The sequence below is a fragment of the Ostrea edulis genome, chromosome 1 (assembly GCF_947568905.1).
Source record: "Ostrea edulis chromosome 1, xbOstEdul1.1, whole genome shotgun sequence".
NCBI lineage: Eukaryota > Metazoa > Mollusca > Bivalvia > Ostreida > Ostreidae > Ostrea > Ostrea edulis.
In genome coordinates, this window is record NC_079164.1 from 108,365,134 (window position 1) to 108,389,914 (window position 24,781).

The 24,781-nt window shown below is 35.6% G+C and overlaps 1 protein-coding gene across 1 annotated transcript; it reads right to left on the bottom strand.

Annotated features, from left to right (window-relative positions):
* Window positions 1–10,160: 10,160 nt before the first annotated feature.
* On the bottom strand, window positions 10,161–15,542 carry LOC125666137 (E3 ubiquitin-protein ligase RING2-A-like). Its single transcript, XM_048899261.2, has 4 exons — window positions 14,293–15,542; window positions 12,038–12,357; window positions 11,529–11,591; window positions 10,161–11,308 (listed from the first exon to the last, which is right to left on the bottom strand). Exons 1-4 carry the CDS (start codon window positions 14,712–14,714, stop codon window positions 11,118–11,120), a joined length of 996 nt encoding a protein of 331 aa, XP_048755218.1. The 5' UTR covers window positions 14,715–15,542; the 3' UTR covers window positions 10,161–11,117.
* Window positions 15,543–24,781: the final 9,239 nt, after the last annotated feature.

Sequence of the window (24,781 nt, forward strand, 5' to 3'; positions counted from 1 at the left end):
GAATGGAAGATGATTTGTAGATGCAGGTGCAATGAGGTATCGGAATTTGGGGGCCAAAACGGTTTTTCTACAAAATCCTAGTTCCCCCAACTCCCTCTGTACATAAAATTACACAATATAGACAAATCGTCTTTTGGAAGATGATTGGAGGTGACTCCTATAGATGTAGGTTTCAGAGTTTCATTTTCACCCTTGGACCCAAAATAGGTTCCCAGAACTCATCTTATCTTTATTTATTTGAAGATATCATCAATTCAATTATTGCGCGCAATGATTGAATTGATGTGCGCATCAAGTCAATTATTGCTCTCAACAATTCAGTTGATTTGATAAGAACACTAATTTATTTCATGCGCGCATCAATTCAAGAGCAATATAATTGATTTGATGGGCGCGTTTATTCATTTGATGAGAGTAATAAATTGATTTGATGAGCGCATCAATATATTAAATTGAATTGATGAATTGATGCGCGCATATGATCAATGTGGTGGAATTATTGCTCACCAAATTGTATTTTGGAGCTCGGTGTAAATGATCTCATGATCTCTTTATTTCAGTTGAAGATATCTTACTAAATTTTGTTGGAGTCTTTTCCGATAGTTATTGTAAAAATCTAGTTAAAATAAACTATCTCAAAGGTCTAAGGTATAGATGAATAATCAATGATAAGTTTCAAAATATTTAATCCAAGAGCAATAAATCTGTTTTCATTGATTTCTTTATCAAGTCTATTATGCGATAGGTTTCCTTTATTTTTTTTTTTACAGACATTTTGTATATTTTTGTGAAGAAACAGTTTCATGAAATTGTTATGAATGCTATGATAACCAGTTTTCATTAAATTTTGATAACGCTGATGAAGGAAAACTGCAATTTTCTGACGGTGATATATGATTCTGCTTATGTATGTCTCGCATCTTAAAAAGTGTGATGACCTATATATTTTATTTGATAAATGTCTCGCATCTTAAAAAGTGTGATGACCTATATATTTTATTTGATAATTTGTTAGTTTAAACTCTACTAAATGGAAATAAATACACTTTTTAAACTTGTATCAGATAAAACTGCGAGTCTGGAGTTACCCGGCTTAATTGTTGTTTACAACGCTTTTGTACAAGGAATTAATCCACGCATCAATTCTTTTAAAGACATCGAGTTGTTGAATTGAAGATATAGTTGCTCTCTCTAAAAAAAAAAATTTCAAATGCGAGCATCATTTGAATTGATAATAGCATTATTTGACATGATGCGCGCATTAATTGAATAAATGCTCTTCAGCTGAATTGTAGTGCGCATCAATTCAATTTTTGATATCATCAATTCATTTGAAGAAAGCAACAATTCAATTATAGTGCTCATCAGCAAAATAATTAATGCTATCATCAATTCAATTAATGCTCGCAATAATTCAGAATTGAATATATCATTATTATTTGAGGAAATCTTTAATTGAATTGTTGCGCGCATCAGATGAATATATTAAAGACAATTCATTTGACTCTCCATATTTTCATTAACGATTGCTGGCGGTATAATCCACGAAGATGTAATTTAGGTTTCAATTTTCTTGTTAGAAGATCAGAAGTTACTATAATGAAAAATAAATTATCTAAATATCATTGTAAATATCACCGGTCTTTGCATATATTTTTTTTCATAACCGAGTTCATAGATCATGTAGTTCCGAGTCAAACTGACAGTTCCGAATCACGGAGATATTTGAAACGACTGCAGGCCGATTCAAACGTTAACTTATATTCAATCGGTCCCAAACATCTGTATGTAAATATATACCTAATTTCTGTAGAAATAAAGACAAATCAGGCACCAGTTTAGAATTAATCTTTACATTTGAACATTTTCAATTAAGCCTCATATTTGGGCATAACTAAAAATTGCGGCATTCAAAATTTAAATGTACATTTTCAATTCAGCTTCATATATTTGGGCATACCAAAAATCGCGGCATTCAAAATTTTCTCAATTAAGGGGCCGGTCAATATTTATTGGAGAGTTGGGACCGGTGCATTCCATATTACCGTTTAACAAAAACCCTATGTCCTATCTTCTAAGAATAGGCCTACAAAAAAGTTGCTGTCCTATATCAGATGTGTAATTTTAAAAAAAGTGCTTGTCCCATCTAATAAAAAAATATATAAATGTATGATTAAACATTTTTACTTCATTTTAAAAATCTCTGGAGTTCTTCATAATTATCACTTAAAAGTCTCTCCATTGTGATATCAGCTTAGGGATTTAAGTTCCTGAGAAACTTTTGTTTACTTCATGTTTGTTCGGTAATTTGTCTAGAATGAAGTTACAAATCTCATTATTCCCATCTAATTTTTTCTTTTTGTTAAATTGTTCTTTAAAGTACTACGTTTTGCATATCTTTTAATTACTGTTTTACCGAATTTTTGTTTCATGTACTTATACAAATATTTTATTCCCTATGAAAAGTGAAGATAACAGGGATCACTCTTAAAACTCCTATAAGGAATACAATATAAAGAGTTTGACAAACACGGACCCCTGGATATACCACAGGTGTTATCAGGTGCCTAAGATAGGGGCGGATCCAGGAATTGCAGTTACGGGGAGCGCCACTTTATGAGGAAATGGGTCCAGGGCGAAGCCCTCAAGGGGGTCCAGGGAGCGAAGCTCCTGGGTTTTACAGATTTTATGGGGCTTGAAATATTTCTCCTATATAGTCATTTGTACTATTTTCTATCATTTTAATAAGGTGAAATTAATAAAATGACCCAAATTTTAAGGGTTTTGGGGGGGGAAATTAAGTTCTCCCAATAAATTAAATTAAGAAATCAAAAAGATTTTGTCATTCATTTTCTCCGGGAGTGGAAGAAATTATTGCTTCTTTTATCGTTTAGTACATTTCCCTAAACAAGATACCACGATTTACCTTAAATTTGAAAATTGCGCCCCCCTCTAAATCCGCCACTGTAAGAGGAGTAAGTATCCCCTGTCGACCGGTCACACCCGCTGTGAGCCCGATATCTTGCATCTTCGCTAGCCAAGCGTGACGATACACCGTGTTCCTCTTGAAAGAGGAACATCGTGTATCGTCACCCTTGGTCAGCGAAGATGGATATCTTGATCAGGTAAACGGAGTTATCCGTAGTCAAAATCAGTGTGCCAAGAACGGCCTAACGATCGGTATGAAACACGTCAGACAGCATATCTACCCAATGATAGGTTGTAATGACAAACTATCAAATTATTAAAGATGTGTTTAGACTTTAGTTAATTCTGGTCTCTGTATCCTTCGAGTTATGACCAACATGATACACCATTTCAATTTCCTATGATTGAAATCCATACTCCATGCAATACGAAATTTTTGCAATTTTATTCACAGTTGAATACTCCTTTTGTGATTTTTAATTACATGTTTTAATATCAAAAAATGTTCAAAGGTCCAGTATTTTATTGCAAATTGTCTCTAGTAAATTCAACTTGGACATGGAATAAAGCATGCATACAATTCAGTATCGTTGTTTGTAAGATAGTTGATACTCTATAAATATTTTTGGTCATTGATAAATTTGCAACAACAAAAAAAAAAAAAACAAAAAAAATTATTTTTTTTTAGCTGTCCTATCAGTGTTTAAAATTAAAAAAGTTGAGTCCTATCAGTATGTCAGTCAAACTAATTGCATGTCCTATTGCATTTTGCACCAGCCCCAACTCCCCAATAAACATTGACCGGTCCCTAAATAACAATAATGATCTTTCTCCGAGGCTGCTTATGTATGTACACGGGATAACAATTCTTCGCCATTTTCTGGTGGTGTTGGCGAGGATGGGAAGCTTCGGCGTTAACCGAAGCTTCAGTGAATAAACTACTGTATAATTTTTAAATATCAGTTTCAAGAAGTAAATCTAGATGCAATACGTTGTATATTTATTGTCCCTTCTTTTTTTTTTTTTTTAGATTGTACTTTACGGGGGGTCATTATTTCCACTTTGGTAATCAGGGAAAAAAATATGGTTTGTTGGTTGTTTTTTTTTTTTAAAATGTACTCTATCAGAAACTACTTCTATAAATCCAAGAATGCATTTGATATGAACTGAAGCATTGCTCAAAGTTCAATACGACAGTAGTTGACACACGACTGATCCGGAATTCGACCAGCAGATGGCGTTTTTTGGCAAGGCATTACGCTCACTGAAAAATTACATGTATTTATTGATGCTATTGTTGAAAAATATATCTGGTATCATATTTTTGCCACCACTTGTCAGATAAGTATGTCTAGTTGTCAGATATTTATGTCGATTTGTCAGACATTTAAATGTCAATTTCTCATATCTCAATTTTTAAAAATCTTCTCTACAATTGCACACCTGTAAGAAAAACTAAATGCAGTGATGTAGAGCAGGGAGGTTTACCAATTTGTAAATTTCATGGTCCCCGGAGTAGATGTTCTGACCCCAAGGCGGGGCCAAACTTGGTATATGGTGTTTATATGGAAAACTATTTGATGATCCCAGGGGTGGGGGGTATGGAGCGTCACATTGACATAAACTCAAATAACTGAAGATATCATCAATTTAAATATTGCTCTCTTTAATTGAATTAATGCGTGCATTAAATCAATTATTGCTCTCCTCAAATGAATTAATGCGCGCTTCAATTAAATTATTGCTCTCATCAATTGAATTAATGCGCGCAACAATTGAATTAATGAGAGCAATAATTGATTTAATGCGCGCATTAATTCAATTATTACTTACTTACTTACTTAGGCCTGTCGCTCCGTGAGGAACATAGGCCATCAAAGACAGTCCTCCAACGAACACGATTCTGGGCTGCTTTTGCGGCGCCGTGCCAGGTCATGTCCTGCGCTTTTAATTCTACTTCTGAGTCACGCCTCCAGGTGTTTCTTGGACGTCCCCTCTTTCTCTTGCCTTGCGGGTTCCAGGTCAGGGCCTGGCGTGTGGTGCTGGAAGGTGGCTTCCTTAGGGTGTGTCCAATCCAGCCCCATTTCCTATGTCTGATTTGTATGTCTATAGGTTCCTTCCCTGCTCTCTTCCATAGTTCTCGGCAGAAGAAAGACTCAACACAAAGAGTGGACATCTGTTGATACCACGAGGAAACTGGAGGTGAGGAAGGAAAAGAAAGCGGCACTGAACACAAGCTGGACAAGAGCAGCAAAGGCAAAAGCTCAAGAAGACTACACAGCCACAGATAAAGAAGTCAAGAGAAGCATCAGGAAAGATAAACGGGATCATATAGACAATCTGGCCAAACAAGAAGAAGCAGCGGGACAGGGAAACTTGAGAGAACTGTATATGGTCACAAAGAAGCTCTCCAACAAGTTCCAGCAGACAGACAAGCCAGTGAAGGACAAGAACGGGAATCCTCTCACAACAACAGAAGAACAATTGAAGAGATGGGTAGAACACTTTGGAGAGCTATTAAATAGACCAACACCAGATATGCCTCCAGACATACAACCAGCCAATGCAGACCTCCCGATCCACTGCAACAAACCAACTAAGACAGAGATCAGGAGAGCAATTACCACACTTAAGAATGGAAACGCGGCAGGGACTGACGAGATACCAGCGGAAGCCATCAAAGCTGATACAGAGACAGCTGTTAACATCTTGCACAACCTCTTCAAGAAGATCTGGGAGGAAGAGAACGTCCCAGAGGAATGAAAAGAAGGCATCCTCATTAAGCTACCAAAGAAGGTTGATCTGAGGGACTGCAGTAACTACCGGGGAATTATGCTCCTGTCAGTTCCTGGCAAGGTCCTCAACAGGATTCTTCTCGAGAGGATGAAAGAGGCAGTGGATCCAAAGCTCCATGACCAGCAGGCTGGTTTTAGACGCAACAGATCTTGTGCTGACCAAATAGCCAGTCTGCGCATCATCATCGAACAATCACTGGAATGGAAGTCACTCCTCTATATCAACTTCATCGACTACGAGAAAACGTTTGACAGCGTGGACCATGAGACACTGTGGAAGATACTGAGACACTATGGAGTACCCGAAAAGCTTGTCTCCCTGATTCGTAACACCTACCAAGGTATGACATGCAGGGTTACCCATGCTGGCCAGATGTCCGAGAGTTTTGAGATCAAGGCAGGAGTTAGACAAGGATGTTTGCTGTCACCATTCCTCTTCCTCTTGGTTATTGACTGGATCATGAGGACTACCACATCCGGCAGGAACAATGGTATACAGTGGACACTCCTGACGCAACTCGACTTTGCCGATGACCTGGCTCTGCTTTCGCACAACCGCAGTCAGATGTAGGACAAAACAACTCACCTTGTAACAACATCAGCAGGAAAGGGACTCAAGATCAATTTGAAGAAAACAGAATTGATGAAGATCAACACCACTGTACAATTACCAGTCACAGTTGGTGGTGAACCCATCAAAGAAGTTGAGTCTTTCATCTACCTGGGGAGTGTGACGGACAGACAGGGTGGCACAGACCGTGACATCAAGTCAAGTATCGGCAAGGCACGAGAAGCGTTTACCATGCTAAAGAACATATGGGCTTCAAAGAACATCCGAATAACTACCAAACTGCGGATCCTCAACTCCAATGTTATGTCCGTCTTGCTGTATGGATCAGAGACATGGAGAACTACCAAAACAACTCTGCAGAAGATCCAGACATTTTACAACACCTGTCTCAGGCGCATCTTCAACATCCGATGGCCTGAAAAGATTAATTCAATTATAGTTCTCTTCAATTGAATTGATGCTCGCATCAATTGAATTAATGAGAGCAATAAATTTGATGCGCGCTTTAATTCAATTATTGCTCTTCAATTCAATTGATTTCGTAGAAATATTGCTTGCAATAATTAATTTAGAGCTCGGTATAAATAATTTGATGATCTCTTTAATTCAATTGAAGATATCATTAATTATTTACAATGCTTTTGTATAAGGAATTAATGCGCGCATCAATTCTTTTAAAGACAGCAACAATTCAATTAAAGAGATCATTAATTTAATTGTGGATATGTTGAATTGAAGATATCTTTAATTATATAGTTGCTCTCTCTAAAACAATTATTGCTCTCTTCAAATGAATTAAAGATATCCTTAATTCAATTGAAGAGAGCAGTAATTGAATTAATGTGCGCATTAAATCAATTATTGCTCTCATCAAATGAATTAATGCGCGCATCAATTCAATTGTTGATATCATTAATCCATTTGAAGAGATCATTAATTCAATTAAAGCGCTCATCAATTCAGCTGGAGAATTAATGCTATCATCAATTCAATTAATGCGCGCAATAATTCAGAATTGAAGATATCATTAATTATTTGAAGATATCTTTAATTAAATTGTTGCGCGCATCAAATGAATTGATGATATCTTCAAATAATTGAAGACCTACTGAATCCAAGAATAAAAGCAATATTTCAGCCTTATGTAAACAAAGACTCAAGTCTTTTTATGTAAACAAACAAACCAGTGAAATATCAATTTTGTAATATAAAGCATCGTAATTTTGCATAGTCACAAATTTTAACTTTAAGATAACACAATTTACCCGAGGAATGCTTGAAATGTGAAAGATATAATAAACTTAGATCAATATCCATTTCTTCTAAAATTTTCGTAAATAATAATATACCGCAATCTTTATTTACAAAATAAATAACGAACTTCTGTGATAATGTATAACCTTAATTTTTATGTGAAATCATTTGAACACATTAGACAGTAGATTCTGATCAATAAAAATTAAAAACAAAATTTGGGGGGAAATCGTGAATCAGTCCCTTTAACCAAATTTAGTGTATTAGTTAATAAATCACATATATACAGTATATTATATATATATATATATGCGTGTATGTATCGAATACACTCAGTTTAAAGTACATGACATTGAAGGCATTCTTCTGACAAAGCATCCGAATCACGTGATATCGTCTTTTGTATGGAGCGTCATAGAGTTCAAACAGGTTTCAATAATGGAGAGGTTCTAGTAACATTTTTGCTACTCTCCTCCTCCACTTTTTTTTAAAATATCGTCCATATGGGGTACATTTACCGCCATATGAAATTTAAAAGTTTTAAACAACATACAAGCATAGCATAAGTCTAAATGATTTAACTGTACCTACTATCACCCATATATTTCCAGATCTGCAACAAAATGTGTTTGTGAAACACAAATGCCCCCAATAATGGCCAAGGTCACAAGGGCAAATATCTTGGTACCAGTAGAAAGATCTTGTCAAAAGAAATGCTCATATAAAATATGAAAGCTCTAATATTTACCATGTAGAAGTTATGACCAATGTAAAAAAAAAAAAAATTTAAAGTAGGTCAAATGTCAAGGTCAAAAGGTTCAATACCAACGGAAAGGTCTTGTAACAAGGAATGCTCATGTGAAACATCAAAGCTCTATCTCTTACTGTTCAAAAGTTATTTGCAAGGTTAAAATTTTCAAAAAGTAGGTCAAACTCCAAGGTCAAGGGGTCAAAAATGTTGGTATCCACGGAAAGGTCTTGTCACAAGGAATACTCATGTGAAATATCAAAGCTCTATCACTTACTGTTCAAAAGTTATTAGCAAGGTTAAAGTTTTCAAAAAGTAGGTCAAACTCCAAGGTCAAGGAGTAAAAAATGTTGGTACTCACGGAAAGGTCTTGCCACAAGGAATACTCATGTGAAATATCAAAGCTCTATCACTTATTGTTCAAAAGTTATTTGCAAGGTTAAAGTTTTCAAAAAGTAGGTCAAATTCCAAGGTCAAGGGGTCAAAAATGTTGGTATCCACGGAAAGGTCTTGTCACAAGGAATACTCATGTGAAATATCAAAGCTCTATCACTTACTGTTCAAAAGTTATTAGCAAGGTTAAAGTTTTCAAAAAGTAGGTCAAACTCCAAGGTCAAGGAGTCAAAAATGTTGGTACTCACGGAAAGGTCTTGTCACAAGGAATACTCATGTGAAATATCAAAGCTCTATCACTTATTGTTCAAAAGTTATTAGCAAGGTTAAAGTTTTCAAAAAGTAGGTCAAACTCCAAGGTCAAGGAGTCAAAAATGTTGGTACTCACGGAAAGGTCTTGTCACAAGGAATACTCATGTGAAATATCAAAGCTCTATCACTTATTGTTCAAAAGTTATTAGCAAGGTTAAAGTTTCAGACAGAATGACAGAAAGGACAAAAAAAATATGCCCCCCGATCTTCGTCAATTTGTATTGCTTATAAGAGTTATGAGATTGATCACTGTTCGTTATCTTCACCTTTCATACTGGACGGACTAGTGAAATGCTTTGCGGACGAGTGAACATCAATAATGACTAGTCCGTACAGACTAGTGCTTGAAAAAGTTAATTTCGAACCCTGTTCGATCTTAGGGGCATAAAAATATGGACGGGATCAATTGCTTGAGAATTTCAGTTAATGCTTAAACTCAAGAGTTTTATACCATTGGGGGGCGAATGTATGCCCCCGTGTAACATTTCAATCATAAAAGTACAAACGTTAACGAGTTGAAACATGTAAATAACATGAAACAAGAAAATTTATTTTTATTAATATATTGGGGGCCCGTTAGCCAGGTCTGGGGTCAATTACATGGCAATATAATGCATTACATTACCATTACTTAGAAAATTTGATATTTACACTACCCATATTTTGAAATATAATGCATTATATTACACATTACTTGAGAGTGCATTACATTCCATATTACATAACATACTGATATTAAAGAAATGACAGAAAAATTATTTCTTTATAATATAAGTGTTGACTTACTATACGTTAGGTATTATAACTAAAATGTTGTTCATTAACCTCCAAAATATCATCAAGTAATGTAAATGTAATGCGCATTACAGTACGTATATTTTCTACAAGTTGCTTGTAATGCAAAAATGGTCCATTACACCCCATTATACTGAAATTGTCTGTCATTACATTACCATTACACATTACCATTACCCAAGGCCTGCCATTAAAATATAGCCATTTCACTTCATCCTTTGATATTTAGTGGAGGTTACATCCCCATGATTGAAAATTTCCAGATATGGCCACTTGATGTCTATCATAAGTTGTCAGACTAAATGTCTTTCTGATTCAATTTTCCAAGTTTGAAAACCACAGATATATGAGCTATACATGATTCTAAAATTTCTTTGTTGCTTTATTACACAATTTTTACATCATCTCATTATTACCATTACTTTTAAACAATATAATATGTATAATGTATTATGCATGTGCAAACATAATGTGCACGTAATACAAATGAACTACAATATTTGATGGCAGTTTTTAAAAATAAATGTAACAAATATGATGGATGTAATTGTTGGTCATGATCAAATGTTCATGCATAGCTTCAATTGATAAAATACCTCTCAAGCAAGTGTTCAAAGTACAGCTTGGAGATTTCATTGACAATTGCATTTTCCCCGACATTCACTCAACAAAAAACAGAAAAATTTGGAAGAAAGAATGTTGGAATAAAAACCAAAAGTGTTTTGAAAATATTTCAAGATAACAAGAACAATAAAATACATGTATGTTCAAATTAAGAAATTGTTTCCGACAGAAAATACCTGGAACTTCCAGTAGAGATGAAGAATTCATCTAAAGTATAAAGTGCACATCAACGGGAATTCAATACTATTATTCATAAATTGTTCAAATTTCAACATAATAAAAGTCAAAAATAAAAATGCTTCAAAAATATCTTGCTATGACATCAAATTACTGAATACAAGCAACTTGCATTACTTATACTAAAAAGTAACAAAAGTTTTCATAACATTAGAATTCACGAACTTCTGAGTACATTCACACAAGATAGCAATAAGCTGATACAGCGAGATTTTAAAGCATGCCCTCTGTCACTAAATCTACAAAACGTGACTGGTTATAACTAATATTTAACCAACTTCATGCAAAATATGTACTAAAAAACAATTCTGTTACACAAAAGACAACATTTTCTTATGAACGTGTTGCCCTACACACATCTGTACACAATACAGAAAAATAAATGAAGATGTAATGGTAAATATGATTGAAAATAGTCCACGTTTATTTGTCAATTTGAAAGAAAAGAAAAAAAACCCAGCTATTTTTCTGATTTCTTTGGTGAGTCTGCTTTTTTCTGCACTGCATAAAACATTTCCAGGGGTTTGTTAATACGCCAATACTTGTCATTGACCTGTTCCAAAGTCATAGCACCATTGAGAGCTGTGTAGTTTCCCGGGTTACTTGCAATGTAAATTGTGTATTTACTCTCTCCGTCTGATGAACTTGTACCTATATATGAAAGAGTCGTCTCACATTTTACTCTCTATATACAGTGTTACAATCAGATGATTAATACTGAAGCCATAATGGGACAAAAGAGTTTCTTTTTTAAATAATCAAATGAACCCATGAACTGAATTCAAGTTGCTAAAACCCTTTGAAGTTTTATAACTGAAATTATATCATTCACAAATAATGCATGCACATTTGTTAAACTTTTCTCAAATACCTGCATCAACTTTCTTGGATTCTAATGAGAGTCTTATTGCCAGGTACTTTGATAAATGGTCCACTGAAAAAAAAGAAACCAAACACTAAGTCACAAAGTATGACCATGACCAACTATGGAGAATTTAACCTCGACATATGACCTTGAGGTTTATCTGTCATATAGTTTTGACCTTTCATACAAATTCTCCATCTTGTGTGCTTCAAAAGTCATGAACAATTAAATCTAAGGAAAAATAAGGAGATGGACAGATCGAAAGCAATTACCTAAACCTTTTCATCCTCTGGAGCCTGTAATGTACTTTTGAAATTAATGGAAATATTCAATACCTGTGTCAGCTGTGGCATAATACTTATTACAGCTAACAAGGATAGTAAAAATATTTAAAATTCCTACCAAAGTTACTGTAAACATTGATCATAAATCATCAGGATGAAATTGGTATATCTTTGGGGTGTGAGTCAACTTGGGATAATTTCTGTTAGCATATTTACCATAAAGTAAATTACCTGTTGCATTAGCTGTTGTTTTAATGTAACGAATTTGTGAATCATCTGGGGATTCATGTTCCATGGGTAATGGTCTGAATATCAATTCTATGTCTCCCACTGGCTGAGGTAACTCAGGTGGAGGGGCTGATTCTGTTGTTGCTTCTGCAAGAGAGTTTTCTGCACTGGAGTCATCAGACAATGTCTTTGGTCTCTTCAGAGGTGTGTTTTCACTGGAAGCATTACTTGCAGTTTCAAGACGAGACAAATCAGGTTCTGTGGCATGTTTCCGAACCCTCTGTGGCCTGCTCAAAGCTTGAACTCTTAACCCCTCTTCAATGCTAAAACACAATTTAAACAGTGTCTTGAAAACATACATCTGTAATATACAAATTGAAAATGACATTCGCACATACATCGTCATGCATTGTAATCTTATTTGTGAAACACAGCAGTAACAGCTCAGTTTATACAATACATATACAAACATAATATTTACATAATGCAGGCCGAGAAACTATTAACTAAATACATTTCTAGAAAATAATAATTTTGACTGTAAATGAGATATATAATGCTAGCATCTCTACCAATCTATGGGAAAATATTGAAATTGAAAATAGATAAAACCCTAAAATGATCTAAAATGCTAAATAGAAGAAAATTTAAGCAACTAAATGATTTACGGGGATGTACTTTATGAATGACAGAATCCCAAAGCAAGCACATAAAAACAGAGTGCTGCCAAAAATGGCTTCTACACGTCTAACAAATGAAAAATCAGCTGGGTTTTTATTTGTTGCCTTTTGAACCCCAAAATAAATCCTATCAGACAATTTTTGAATAAAACTTTGTTTTAAAATAAGAATTTTTGAACTTTGTCGTTTGATCTCATTTTACCATAATGACAAGTAAACAATGCTGTTTACAAATTGAAAATATGTGCATTTTTAACTATAAAGTAAAAGTGTCTACCACAAGCAGAGCATGCTCTGACAGAGAAATACTTTTGCAACAATATTGATAAATTAAAATGGGTACACATAAAAATTTTGGAGTATAAATTAATTGATCATCATACCATCACTCAATGCATGCTCAATGTAGTAGCATTCCCCTAAGTTCCCCAACCTTATCAATTGTCCAATGTTGTAACAAAAGCATAGTGATGACACTGATGTTATAGACTCACACATGTTACTTGATTTCTGGTGAACAGCAAAGTAATGTTTATCTATTTTAAGATCATTTGTAACTTGTTTGCCCAACTATCTATTTTGTGTTGCTTATAGGAATCATGAGATTGATCACTGTTCGTTATCTTCACCTTGCTTGTAACTTGTTCTTTTTCATTACAAAAATGTAGAAGAAATATGAAACAAGGCTAGAATGTATCAATTAAGCTCCGATATCATTAGTGTCACTAATAGTTGTACTATGAACATACATTGTATAATTTGTACACACACAAATTTAAAACACAGCTAAATAAATGAGTAATAGTGCAAGAAACTACCTTACTTTGACAAAGTGAGTCTATCCAAATGTGGACGTAAAAATAAGATCAACAGTGTTCGAAATTAACCACAGACCGATTCTATGTCAAATGACGCTGGTCTATGCCAATTGTAATTGAGATAGTCCAAATTGTCTACGCTGATTTTCTAGGTTTAAAGCAATAGAATTATCCCAAAAATCAACTTTCTGATAAACGTTATGAGGAAAGGAGGACATTGTTATAGAAATGGGAAAGAAAATATGCTATCAAAGTACATTAGAAGTAAATGACAATGTTTTAAATTTGTGGGTTTTTTTCAATGTTGCGGTCTATGCCAATTTGATGAGGTCTATGCCATCTTGTTTTGGCATAGACCCATGGTCTATCCCAAGTTTTAAACCAATTTCGAACACTGGATCAACCTTCCAATTTCCACAGTGCTGCAATTTAATTGTATATATTTTCTTAACTGTATCGTATACATATTGCACCTGCTGGTCAGTGCTGTAATTTAATCGTATACATATTGCACCTGCTGGTCAGTGCTGTAATTTAATCGCATACATATTGTACCTGCTGGTCAGTGCTGTAATTTAATTGTATACATATTGTACCTGCTGGTCAGTGCTGTAATTTAATTGTATACATATTGTACCTGCTGGTCAGTGCTGTAATTTAATCGTATACATATTGCACCTGCTGGTCAGTGCTGTAATTTAATCGTATACATATTGTACCTGCTGGTCAGTGCTTTAATTTAATCGTATACATATTGTACCTGCTGGTCAGTGCAGTAGTACTGTGCTGTTTGTTTAGTTTCGCTAGAACTCTGGCCTGATGAGCTTCGTATTCATCTCTGCTAGGATAAATCTTAGATATTAAAGCATCAAAGTTGGGATCTGGTCTGAGAGACCTCTTAGACACAAGTTTCTTACGGCATGTAGGACATTCTTTGTTGCCGCTGCGAAGCGCAGTTATTATGCAGTCCTGACAAAAGCGATGCAAGCACTCCTTTGTTGTCATAGTATTTTTTAACATATCTAGGCATATTGGGCACATTAATTCACTATGCAAACTTCTTGGTGACACTGCTATTTCAGTATTGTCTGTTATTGCTTCTTGTGGAGTCCTGTGAAGTTCATACAAACTTAATTCCCATGTTTTATTCGGCGCATTTACCACTTCGTTCGCCATTTTCATCGATTGATTATACCGGAAGTGGATATGGTAAATCCAAACCTGTAACTCTATTCTATGGAAACGCGGAAGTGAAAGGTAGATCTGCAGGAAGCATCATGAATGAGCGCGGTTCCCAAGACCAGGGGCATGTTTTACAAAACAACTTACAACAAAGCCTCAAGTCTTAAATTCTATTACATAGTTATTACTTTGAATGAATTAAGTAAAACTTTTCTAAGGCTTAATATTCAACATTTTTGTTTTAAAATGTCGCATTTGGGTGAATGATCTTACAATAAACTGGTAAATTCCAGTATGTAAAGTTGGTCGTAAGTTCTTTTGTAAAACGCGCCCCAGGCGCATAGTCGGAAGGCTAGTTGCACGTCACGCTAATTTCTGTGGAAACGAGGGGAGGGGGGTATATTTGGTCTTTCCTACCCCCCTTCCGAATATAACCCCTCGTTTCGATCCACAGGGGCTCGGTTGTCAGATATTGAAGTTTTGTAAATATTTGTTCCCGAATAAAAAAAATTGAAGATCTGCATTATTTGTGTCCGAATAATAAATTATATAAATAAAATCCACCACCAAAATCCGCTTGTTTTAGTCGTTTTAAAAAAGGTGTATCATGTGTACATTAAAAAAAGTAGTACTTTTTTTACACCCCCCTTTTTTAATACAAAACTTCAATATCTGATAACCGAGCCCCCTGTGCTCGTTTTCACAGAAATTGAGGTTAGGTTAGAAACATTTTTGGATTGTCAAAGGAACATTTATGCTGTAAAAGAAAACGGACCGTCCATTGCATGAATATCTTACTGCTAAAAAAAAAAAAAATAGATAGAAAGGCAAGTGTTGATGGTGGTGGAGGTGGAGAGGTTAGAAGAGATCTCGAGGGGTTTTTACTCCCTTTCCCCAAACTAGTTGAATTTAGATTTTTATCCGACATCGATCTTTTGATCTCATCCCTTACATCGATTTATAGTCTGGAAGAACCCTAGTCCTGAAATGGCTGAAGGAATTTATGTGCATGGTTGATATATAGATAAATATATAGATAAATAGAGATGGCAAAATGTTTCGCAGAATTTGTGAGGCCAATCAGCCAGCAACGTCCAACAATTCTGGACACACATTGTCCGATTTCACCACGACCTGTTATAGTGGTGTACATCTTTCAAACGACTACGTGGAAGAGATACGTCTTTGTCCGTGACTGCATTATTGCAGTATGTCGAGCAGGGCAACTGTTGCTGCTAATTTTCAAAGGCAATTACAAACTCGGGATGTAGTGTTCTTATTGATGCTGGTACTGATTGTTCAGTAAAAGATTCAACAAAAGTAGATAGAGGCTCTTATTCGCATAAGCAGTCAAGGCCCACTTATTGAGGACTTTAAAACAAATCCTTGTGTGGAACGCTGGTTTTCCCAGAAGCGTACTGTAAAATATGCAGGATGGCGAGGATGCCCAATGCAATACAACTTTTGCCAGAGTAGATACTTGACTTGTTAGCATCCAGCATGTTTTACAGCACATTTTTTTTATTCAGTTCCAAAACGCATGTATGGGTGTTGCTTTTTTTATTGAAAGATACTCAAATTTTAAGGTAATTCCACAACTCTAGAATTAGAGGTTCAACCTTATATTTGATTGTTGATTCTTCAAATAATATAACTTAGCAACAAATAAAAATGGTGAAATAAGTATGTTGCGGTATTAATAAATGTTTTATCAAATAGCACACGTTTATTACCGTCAGAACTCTGCAATTTTCCTTAAACAACATAATGAACATTATCATTCATAACAATTTCAAGAAATCGATTTTTTTTAAAAAAATATACAAAATGTTGGTGAAAATAAAGGAAATATATCGCATAATGGACTTGATAAATAATTTAATGAAAACAGAGTTATTGCCCTTGGATTTGATATTTTGAAACATATAATTGATTATTCATATAGGCCTATAACTTAGACTTTTGAAATATTTCTTGGTTAACAAGATTTTTTACAATAACTATTGAAATCACAGGCACTATATTTAAAACGTCGAGTGCCTGTGATTGAAATAGACTCCATCAAAATTTATGTTCCTATCATGCATAAATCTTATTTTAAAAATCATTGACTTTGCGAAATCTTATGATGTCACAGGAGGATGGAATGGAACTACATTAAAACAAAACTTGTAAACTGTCTTAGTTACAAAATCTTTTACCATGGCGAGTAGATATTTTGAAAACAGCGACTAGAAATTTGAAAATGGCGACCAGAAATATTTCTATGTCGCCATTTAGCGACCTGACAGCAAATGTGACTTGGAGCGCTGAATTGTGAAATAAAAGGGGGGGGGGGTAATTACGTATTTAAAATATTTATATAGAACTCTGACAATTTCAATCAGTTTCGATTCCCCATTTACTGTGGCACTGAGTTCCTCATTGTCCGTGCATCAAGCTCAACGGACCCCAAATGCCAGGATATGGCTGTATATATATTATGTAAGCTTATGGGCGGATCTAGTAAAGCACCAATGACGTCGCAATCAATCTGACGTCATATTGGTAACTTCCTTGGAAACGGTGCATCCCCAATCATAAATGTAGGAAAACGGGAACTATGAATTTAAAGTGGAATAAAGTGGGCATCATCACTTCTAACAGGTATAACAACTTATTAGACGACGCCAATAAGTATACGGAGGTAAGCGGTGTTCAAATAAATGGCAAACAACTGCATTAATCGGTAAATCAGCGTAATTTACTACGTCAATGTGAACAAAACATGGCGGACATCGATCCCTCGGATCCAACCACGTGTTATTCCAAGAAACATGTGCCGTACACGAACTTTACGTAGCAAATCATAACGGAAATTGCATACAATAGAAAACAACCATTGAAATATTCTCCGTAATGCAGTTTTTTTTTTAAATAATGCTGTGAAATATACAATGATAGGTCACAGATGCCACACCACCTCCGTGACAGAAGAAGCAATCGCCCTCGTCCTCGAACGGTAAGGAAATAAACTGCATATTATAATGTAATAGGGTAGGAGATAGTACTAGTAACTCACCGATTCTATTGAACAATATTCTGTAAAGTTATCTGAATATATTGATACACTCAACATTCCTATCGGCTATGTATGCAACAGCAAAATTAACATTTAATTTGTGAATACAATATTGAATAATATATGTTGTCACCGTAAATGTGTAATGAAAACAAACACGTACAATGAATATCACAAAATACGACACAACATGATTACAATCAAGCCAAAAATGATTAATTTACATGTATATTAAATTATATTATAGAACCAAATACTGTACAATTAACTGATTTCACAGTTCACTGAAGAATCGCACCATGGTTCGAGATCCCCGAATACCTCCTTTAGGACTCCAAGGAAACTCAGACCTGTGCTTCTTTATCCACTGACAATATTATAGACCAACTTCCGATATATCCTCCCTACCGTTCAAACCTTCATCCTTGGTGATTCAAGATATTCTTTTATTTTGGAGGACCGTTCTGCTTCGGTGCATATCTTTATTCACTGGTAAGCATCCATAATACGTATGTGATATACTTTAAGGAGGTATGCTACACCAGAGAAATTTGATGTAGATGAAAAGTGGAGGATATGTACAACAATATTTTGAAATTGAAAATTTTCCAATGTACTTTATTTTGTAAAAAAAAAATACAGTTTTAGTAGAAGGTAATCTGAAAAAAATTTAAAAACCCTGCTGGACTCGAACCTGCGACCTACATTTCAGCAGGCGGTATTCTAACCTACTGAGCTACTCGGCAACGTATTTAAATGGAAAAGGAAAAGTCAAATATTGCTCATATCGATTTTTTCATCCATGTTTTTAAAGGAAGTCAGCCATTATGACGATGTAGAGTACTACCTTAACCCTAGTAAACAAATACTTTGTAACATTGTTTTCAGTGAATATCACTAACATGTACCCAAGAAAACCAGCAAGATTCATCTTAAAATAAAAATTCCTTGTTACTAAAAACTACAGAATTTTACACACATTCATCATATATATGTATATATTCCGCAGGAAAGAATATGCTTACGGTAGAAAGCACTAATTCAGGAATACATCCACTGTACTTTTTCTATTTTCTAGTTTTATAAAACACCTCAACACAATTCCCACAATCGGCACAAGTTTGGTACTACCGCGTATCAGGACCTCGCCTCCACATGATCAATGATTACGTGTTATCTGTACATGTTTATGTAAATATACTGTCGGTGAATAATACCAATCGTATCCAGAGATTTATCTAGGCGGTTTTTACTACCGGTAAAGGGTACCTTTCCCCTTTGGCAACTAATGAAAATTTCCCCTTCCACAGGTAAAAATTCCCTTTCAATTATAGAAACTTCACAAAACTGTATGAGAATATTAAGAAATATCATTTGTATGTACATTATTTTAAATGATTTTCTATAAATATCAGTCTTACAATGTAGATAAGAATAAGTAATCAATCAATTTGTATGCCAGTTTTGAGATATTATAATCTGAGGATGTCCCCCACCCACCCCCTCCCCTGGAAGCTCAGGACTGCATTCTCAAAAAATCCCCTTAAATATGAAATGGGTAGTAACATCTAAAAGCTGGATAAATCCCTAGTATCCAAATATATCGACGAAAAATAATGTTGTGCACGGGATGTATGCTAGATGTGTGCACGGGGTGTATGCTACATGTGTGCACGGGATGTATGCTAGATGTGTGCACGGGGTGCTATCAGGCCTGGATTACTCGGAAGAAAAAAATTTAATCAAAGTTCTTACATGTACGTTTGAGATTTTACTAAAATTTCTGAGAAAACTCAGATATTTTGATTTCTCGGGGAAAAAATCTTATTGTCAATATTTTTACCCAACTTGAGAGCTCATCAATCACGAGAATCCCTTAAAAACACTATCCGAGATCAAAGTTTTTAAAAGATATCGTTTTCGGCCAGATACGATTGTATTCAATGTCAATTTATTGCGTCCCTTACTTGAAAGAGAAACATTGCGAAGTTTTGCTCATTCCTTGTTTTACAAGTAGAACCGATTTAAAAGGATTAAAGCCCACTAGATTCAACACCATCTCTAAAGTTGAGATAAGCATGTGTAAAACTGGCTCAGTGGAATTTATTCTGATATTCATTAAGAATAGCTGCAATCACTAGAATCATGAATGTACGCTGCTAACTGTCGGGACAAAACCGGACGCTGTTCTGATGCAGTCCTATATTAGTGGATATAAATGTCATGTGTTTCAAACGTGATACAACCGGTCGTGCGTTCGCTTCGTAATCGAGCTGTCGTGAGTTCGTGTCAAACCTAAGACGTTAAAACAGGTAGCGATTGCTCCTTCACCAAACACTCGACATTCAGAAGTGAGAATCGCGGGTCTTTCGGATATGACCTTGAAAATGGAGGTCCCAGGTGTTGGCGTTGGCTCTGAGCACAGCATAGGTCTAAATGTGGTAGCTGGGGACGTCTCAATACGAGTGAACAGTTCTTGACGGGACGTAAAATAAAACAATCAATCAATCAATCAAACTTGATACAAGGTATCACCCAGGTATCTTTCAATTTTACAGGTGAAACTCCTTACCAACCCGGGAAATGGGTCCTTCCGCTAGACCTTCAAGCAAATGGGAAATTTGAGTGGAAATGGATAGTTATTTCCCGCAAAACCCTCTATGTCGTCCGATGGGAGGAACGACATAACAGGTTTACACATCTCCAGGACAAAACCTGGAGCTGTCATGCTTCCTGGAACTGCGACGGAGAGTATAAACTCCTGTATAACTTTCCAGGTATCTAGAACACATCTATACACCATTATATCCTGTTGTGATATTCCCATTTATTCTAATCATTATCCTGCATGAGTTGGTGAAGTGTAGCTGCAGCGCTGGACAATTCGGGACAAAAACTGCAATGAAGTGTTTTACGTTTTGAATATCTCTCTTTAGTTTTTCAGTAGTTTTGTCTTTCCTAAAATACTGAACACTTCTATTACAGTCAAACAATTGACAGAAAAGAAAGAGGAGAATCTTGAAAATGAACGTATTCCTGAAAGAATAGATGTTCCACCAGGTCGCCTCACTGCTTTACAGTCCGTGATAACATGGCCTTTCCGATGTATCAAAAGCTTTTATCAGGCTGTAGCTGGATTCATCCGGAGAGAGAGAGAGAGAGTACATGAGAACAATGATTAACCCTTATAAATAAACTGCAGTTATGAGGGAATTCTGTAATATTCTTGTGATTTTGATCACATGTAAACGTTGATAATTCCTGCATGTTTTATTTTCTAGTCTAAATAAAGCAATAATATTATGTTCCATCGTTATATCTCAAGCATACAAGTATATGAACCAAACTCTAAATTCACTGCATTTTTTATGCCCCCCTTCAAAGAAGAGGGGCATATTGGTTTGCACCTGTCGGTCGGTCGGTAGACCACATGTTGTCCTCTCAATATCTTCAGAACCATTCACTTGATGATAATGATATTTCATATGTGGGTTGGTTATGAGTAGAAGAGGACCCCTATTGTTTTTTCAGGTCAAAGGTCAATCTACTCTGGACATAGGAATATAGTGTCCGCTCAATATCTTGAAAACCCTTTGCTTGAAAGACATTAAACTTGGCACACTGGTACATCCTAAGGAGTAGATGACCCCGATTGATTTTGAGATCATATGGTCAAGGGTCAAACTGGGCATAGGAATATACTGACCATTCAATGTCTAGAGAACCCTTTGCTTGACAGACATCAAACTTGGTGCACCAGTACATCTTCAGGAGAAGATGACCCCTATTGATTTTGAGGTCAAGGGTCAAACTGGACATAGGAATATGATATCCGCTCAATATCTTGAGAACCCTTTGCTTGACAGACATCAAACTTAGTACACTAGTATAGCTTCAGGAGAAGATGACTCATTGATTTTGAGGTCACATGGTCAAGGGTCAAACTGGACATAAGAATATACTGTCTGTTCAATATCTTGAGAACCCTTTGCTTGACAGACATCAAACTTGGTACACTGGTACGTCTTTAGGAGAAGATGACCCCTATTGATTTTGAGGTAACATGGTCAAGGGTCAAACTGAACATTGGAATATACTGTCCGCTCAATATCTTGAGAACCCTTTGCTTGACAGACATCACACTTGGTACACCTTCAGGAGAAGATAACTCCTATTGATTTTGAGGTCACATGGTCAAGGGTCAAACTGGACATTGGAATATAATGTCCGCGCAATATCTTAAGAACCCTTTGCTTGACAGACATCAAACTTAGTACACTGGTATATCTTCAGGAGAAGATGACTCCTATTGATTTTGAGGTCACATGGTCAAGGGTCAAACTAAACATGGGGATATACTGTCTGCTTAGTATCTTGAGAACCCTTTTCTTGACAGACATCAAACTTGGTACACTGATATGTCTTCAGAAGAAGATGACCCCCATTGATTTTGAGGTAATATTGTCAAGGGTCAAACTGGACATAGTAATATACTGTCTACTCAATATCTTGATAACCCTTTTGCTTGACAGACATCAAACTTTGTACACTGGTACAGCATAAGGAGTAGATGACCCATATTGATTTTGAGGTCACATGGTCAATTCACTCTTGACATAGGAAGATATTGTCTGCTCAATATTTTGAATTGATGCTACTACTATCAATAAAATGATGTGTGTGTATACCCTGTTCAATTTTGCATCATGGGGGGCATATGTGTTTTACAAACATCTCTTGTTCATTAAACAATGCTGCAAACTTTAGATGTTTTCCTCAAACAAACATGAGAATATTTTTCTCCTCGTCCTCCATAACAAACAAGAGCCCCATGGGCCACATCACTCACCTGAGTCACCTTGGCTCATATTTAAAGATTTTTCCTCTATATTCGCATGTAAAACTTTGATCCCTATTGTGGCCCGAACCTACTCCCGGGGGCCATGATTTTAATAAACTTGAATCTGGACTATGTCAGGAAGCTTTCATGTGAATATAAACTTTTCTGGCCCAGTGAATTTTCAGAAGATTTTTGATCATTTTCCCCATATATTTGTATGTAAAACTTTGATCCCCTATTGTGGCCCCATCCTATCCTCGGGGGCCATGGTTTTAACAAACTTCAATCTGCACTATGTTAGGAAGCTTTCATATAAATTTCCACTTTCTTGGCCCAATAGTTTTTGAGATGATTTTTAAAGATTTTCCCTATATATTTCTATGTAAAAAAAACTTTGAACCCCCATGTGGCCCCATCCTGCCCCCGGGGGCCATGATTTTTACAAACTTGAATATGCACTATGTTAGGAAGCTTTCATGGTAAATTTCCACTTTCCTGGCCCAGTAGTTTTTGAGAAGAAGATAAAGATTTTCCCTACATATTTGTATGCAAAACTTTGATCCCCCTTGTGGCTCCATCCAACCCCTGGGGGCCCTGATTTTGACAAACTTAAATTTGAACTATGTCAGGAAGTTTTCATGTAAATATCAGCTTTTCTGACTCAGTGGTTCTCGAGAAGATTTTTAAAAAATTTCCCTATATATTTGTATGGAAAACTTTGATCGCCTACTGTGGCTCCATCATATCCCCAGGGGCCATGGTTTTAACAAACTTGAATCTGCACTATGTCAGGAAGCTTTCATGTAAATCTGAGCTTTTCTGGCCCAGAGGTTCTTGAGAAGATTTTTAAATGACCCCACCCTATTTTTGTGATTATCTCCCCTTTGAAAGGGACATGGCCCCTCATTTTAACAAACTTGAAAGCCCTTCACCCAAGGATGCTTTTGGTCAAGTTTGGTTGAAATTGGCCCAGTGGTTCTGGAGAAGAAGTCGAAAATGTAAAAAGTTTACAGACAGACGGACAACAGGCGATCAGAAAAGCTCACTTGAGCTTTCAGCTCAGGCGAGCTAAAAACGGAGATTACATGTGTAGCTGTAAGAGACTTAATAAAGAAGTCCACTTTGTTTCTTTCAGACACCTTGTCTTACTCTACTCAGATATATCGATCTAGATGTGTATCTACCTATATCATCAAGTACCTGATCTTTTCCATTTCATCCAGTCAACTTTTGCTTTGCCTCGGACTAGAATAACACTTCTTCATTGGGTAAAACGCGTCACGTGATTGTTGTCTAAACGACGAGTTGCAAAATTTAGACGGGAACATGGGGTCCGGAACGTCTTATTAATAGTGTTTATTTCATATAAATATTTACATACATGTATAAGACATATTCATATTGGTCTTCGACGAAACGCAACATTTATTCATGGAGCGCAAAACAACAAGGTACATTACTGGCCGAAATATTCCGCGTACAGTGGAGCGCCAAATTAACATAAACTGAAATAATTTAAGGTATTTTCAATTATTTGTAGATATCCAGGCGTGTGCCTGTTTATGCTGAATTAAAGAGATCATCAGATCATTTATATCGAGCTCCAAATTAAATTTTGCGAGCAATAATTTTACTACATTTGATTTACGAACCCGCGCATATCAATTCAATCTGGTCAAAGGTCAAGGGTCAATTCAATCTGATATCTTCAAAAATTACAATTATCTGAGTGTATGTTTATTTGGCACTCCATACTTACTATATTTGTTAAAAAACTTTAACAACTCGACCACTGGAGACAGTCAAGAAAAAGCCTAATGATTAATTATTGCTCTCATCAATGTAGTGGAAATATTCATGCAAAAATTAATTTATAGAGCTAGGTTTAAGTTATTTGATGATCTCTTTAATTCAATTGAAGATGTATTTAATTATTTACAACGATTTTGTAAAAGGAATACATTCCTGCATCAATTCTTTAAAAGAGGCTGAGCAACAATTCAATTTCCGGCGATAATTCAGTTAAAGAGAACAATACTTCATTTATTGCGTGCATTGAAAAATTGTTGAGTGTGACGGAAAACATCAAAACAATCAATCAATCTATTATTATCGATTTAATTGTTGATATTAATTCATTTGAAGACAGCAAGCATTTCATAATTG

What these genes read in the sequence shown, in the direction of transcription:
- LOC125666137 (XM_048899261.2), bottom strand. Translation starts at nt 14,714, where the DNA reads ATGAAAATGGCGAACGAAGTGGTAAATGCGCCGAATAAAACATGGGAA. An exon ending in ACTACTGCACTGACCAGCAG is followed by an intron (nt 12,358 to 14,292) that starts GTACAATATGTA and finishes ATTGTGTTTTAG; the next exon opens with CATTGAAGAGGGGTTAAGAG. An exon ending in AACAACAGCTAATGCAACAG is followed by an intron (nt 11,592 to 12,037) that starts GTAATTTACTTT and finishes CTTTTTTTTCAG; the next exon opens with TGGACCATTTATCAAAGTAC.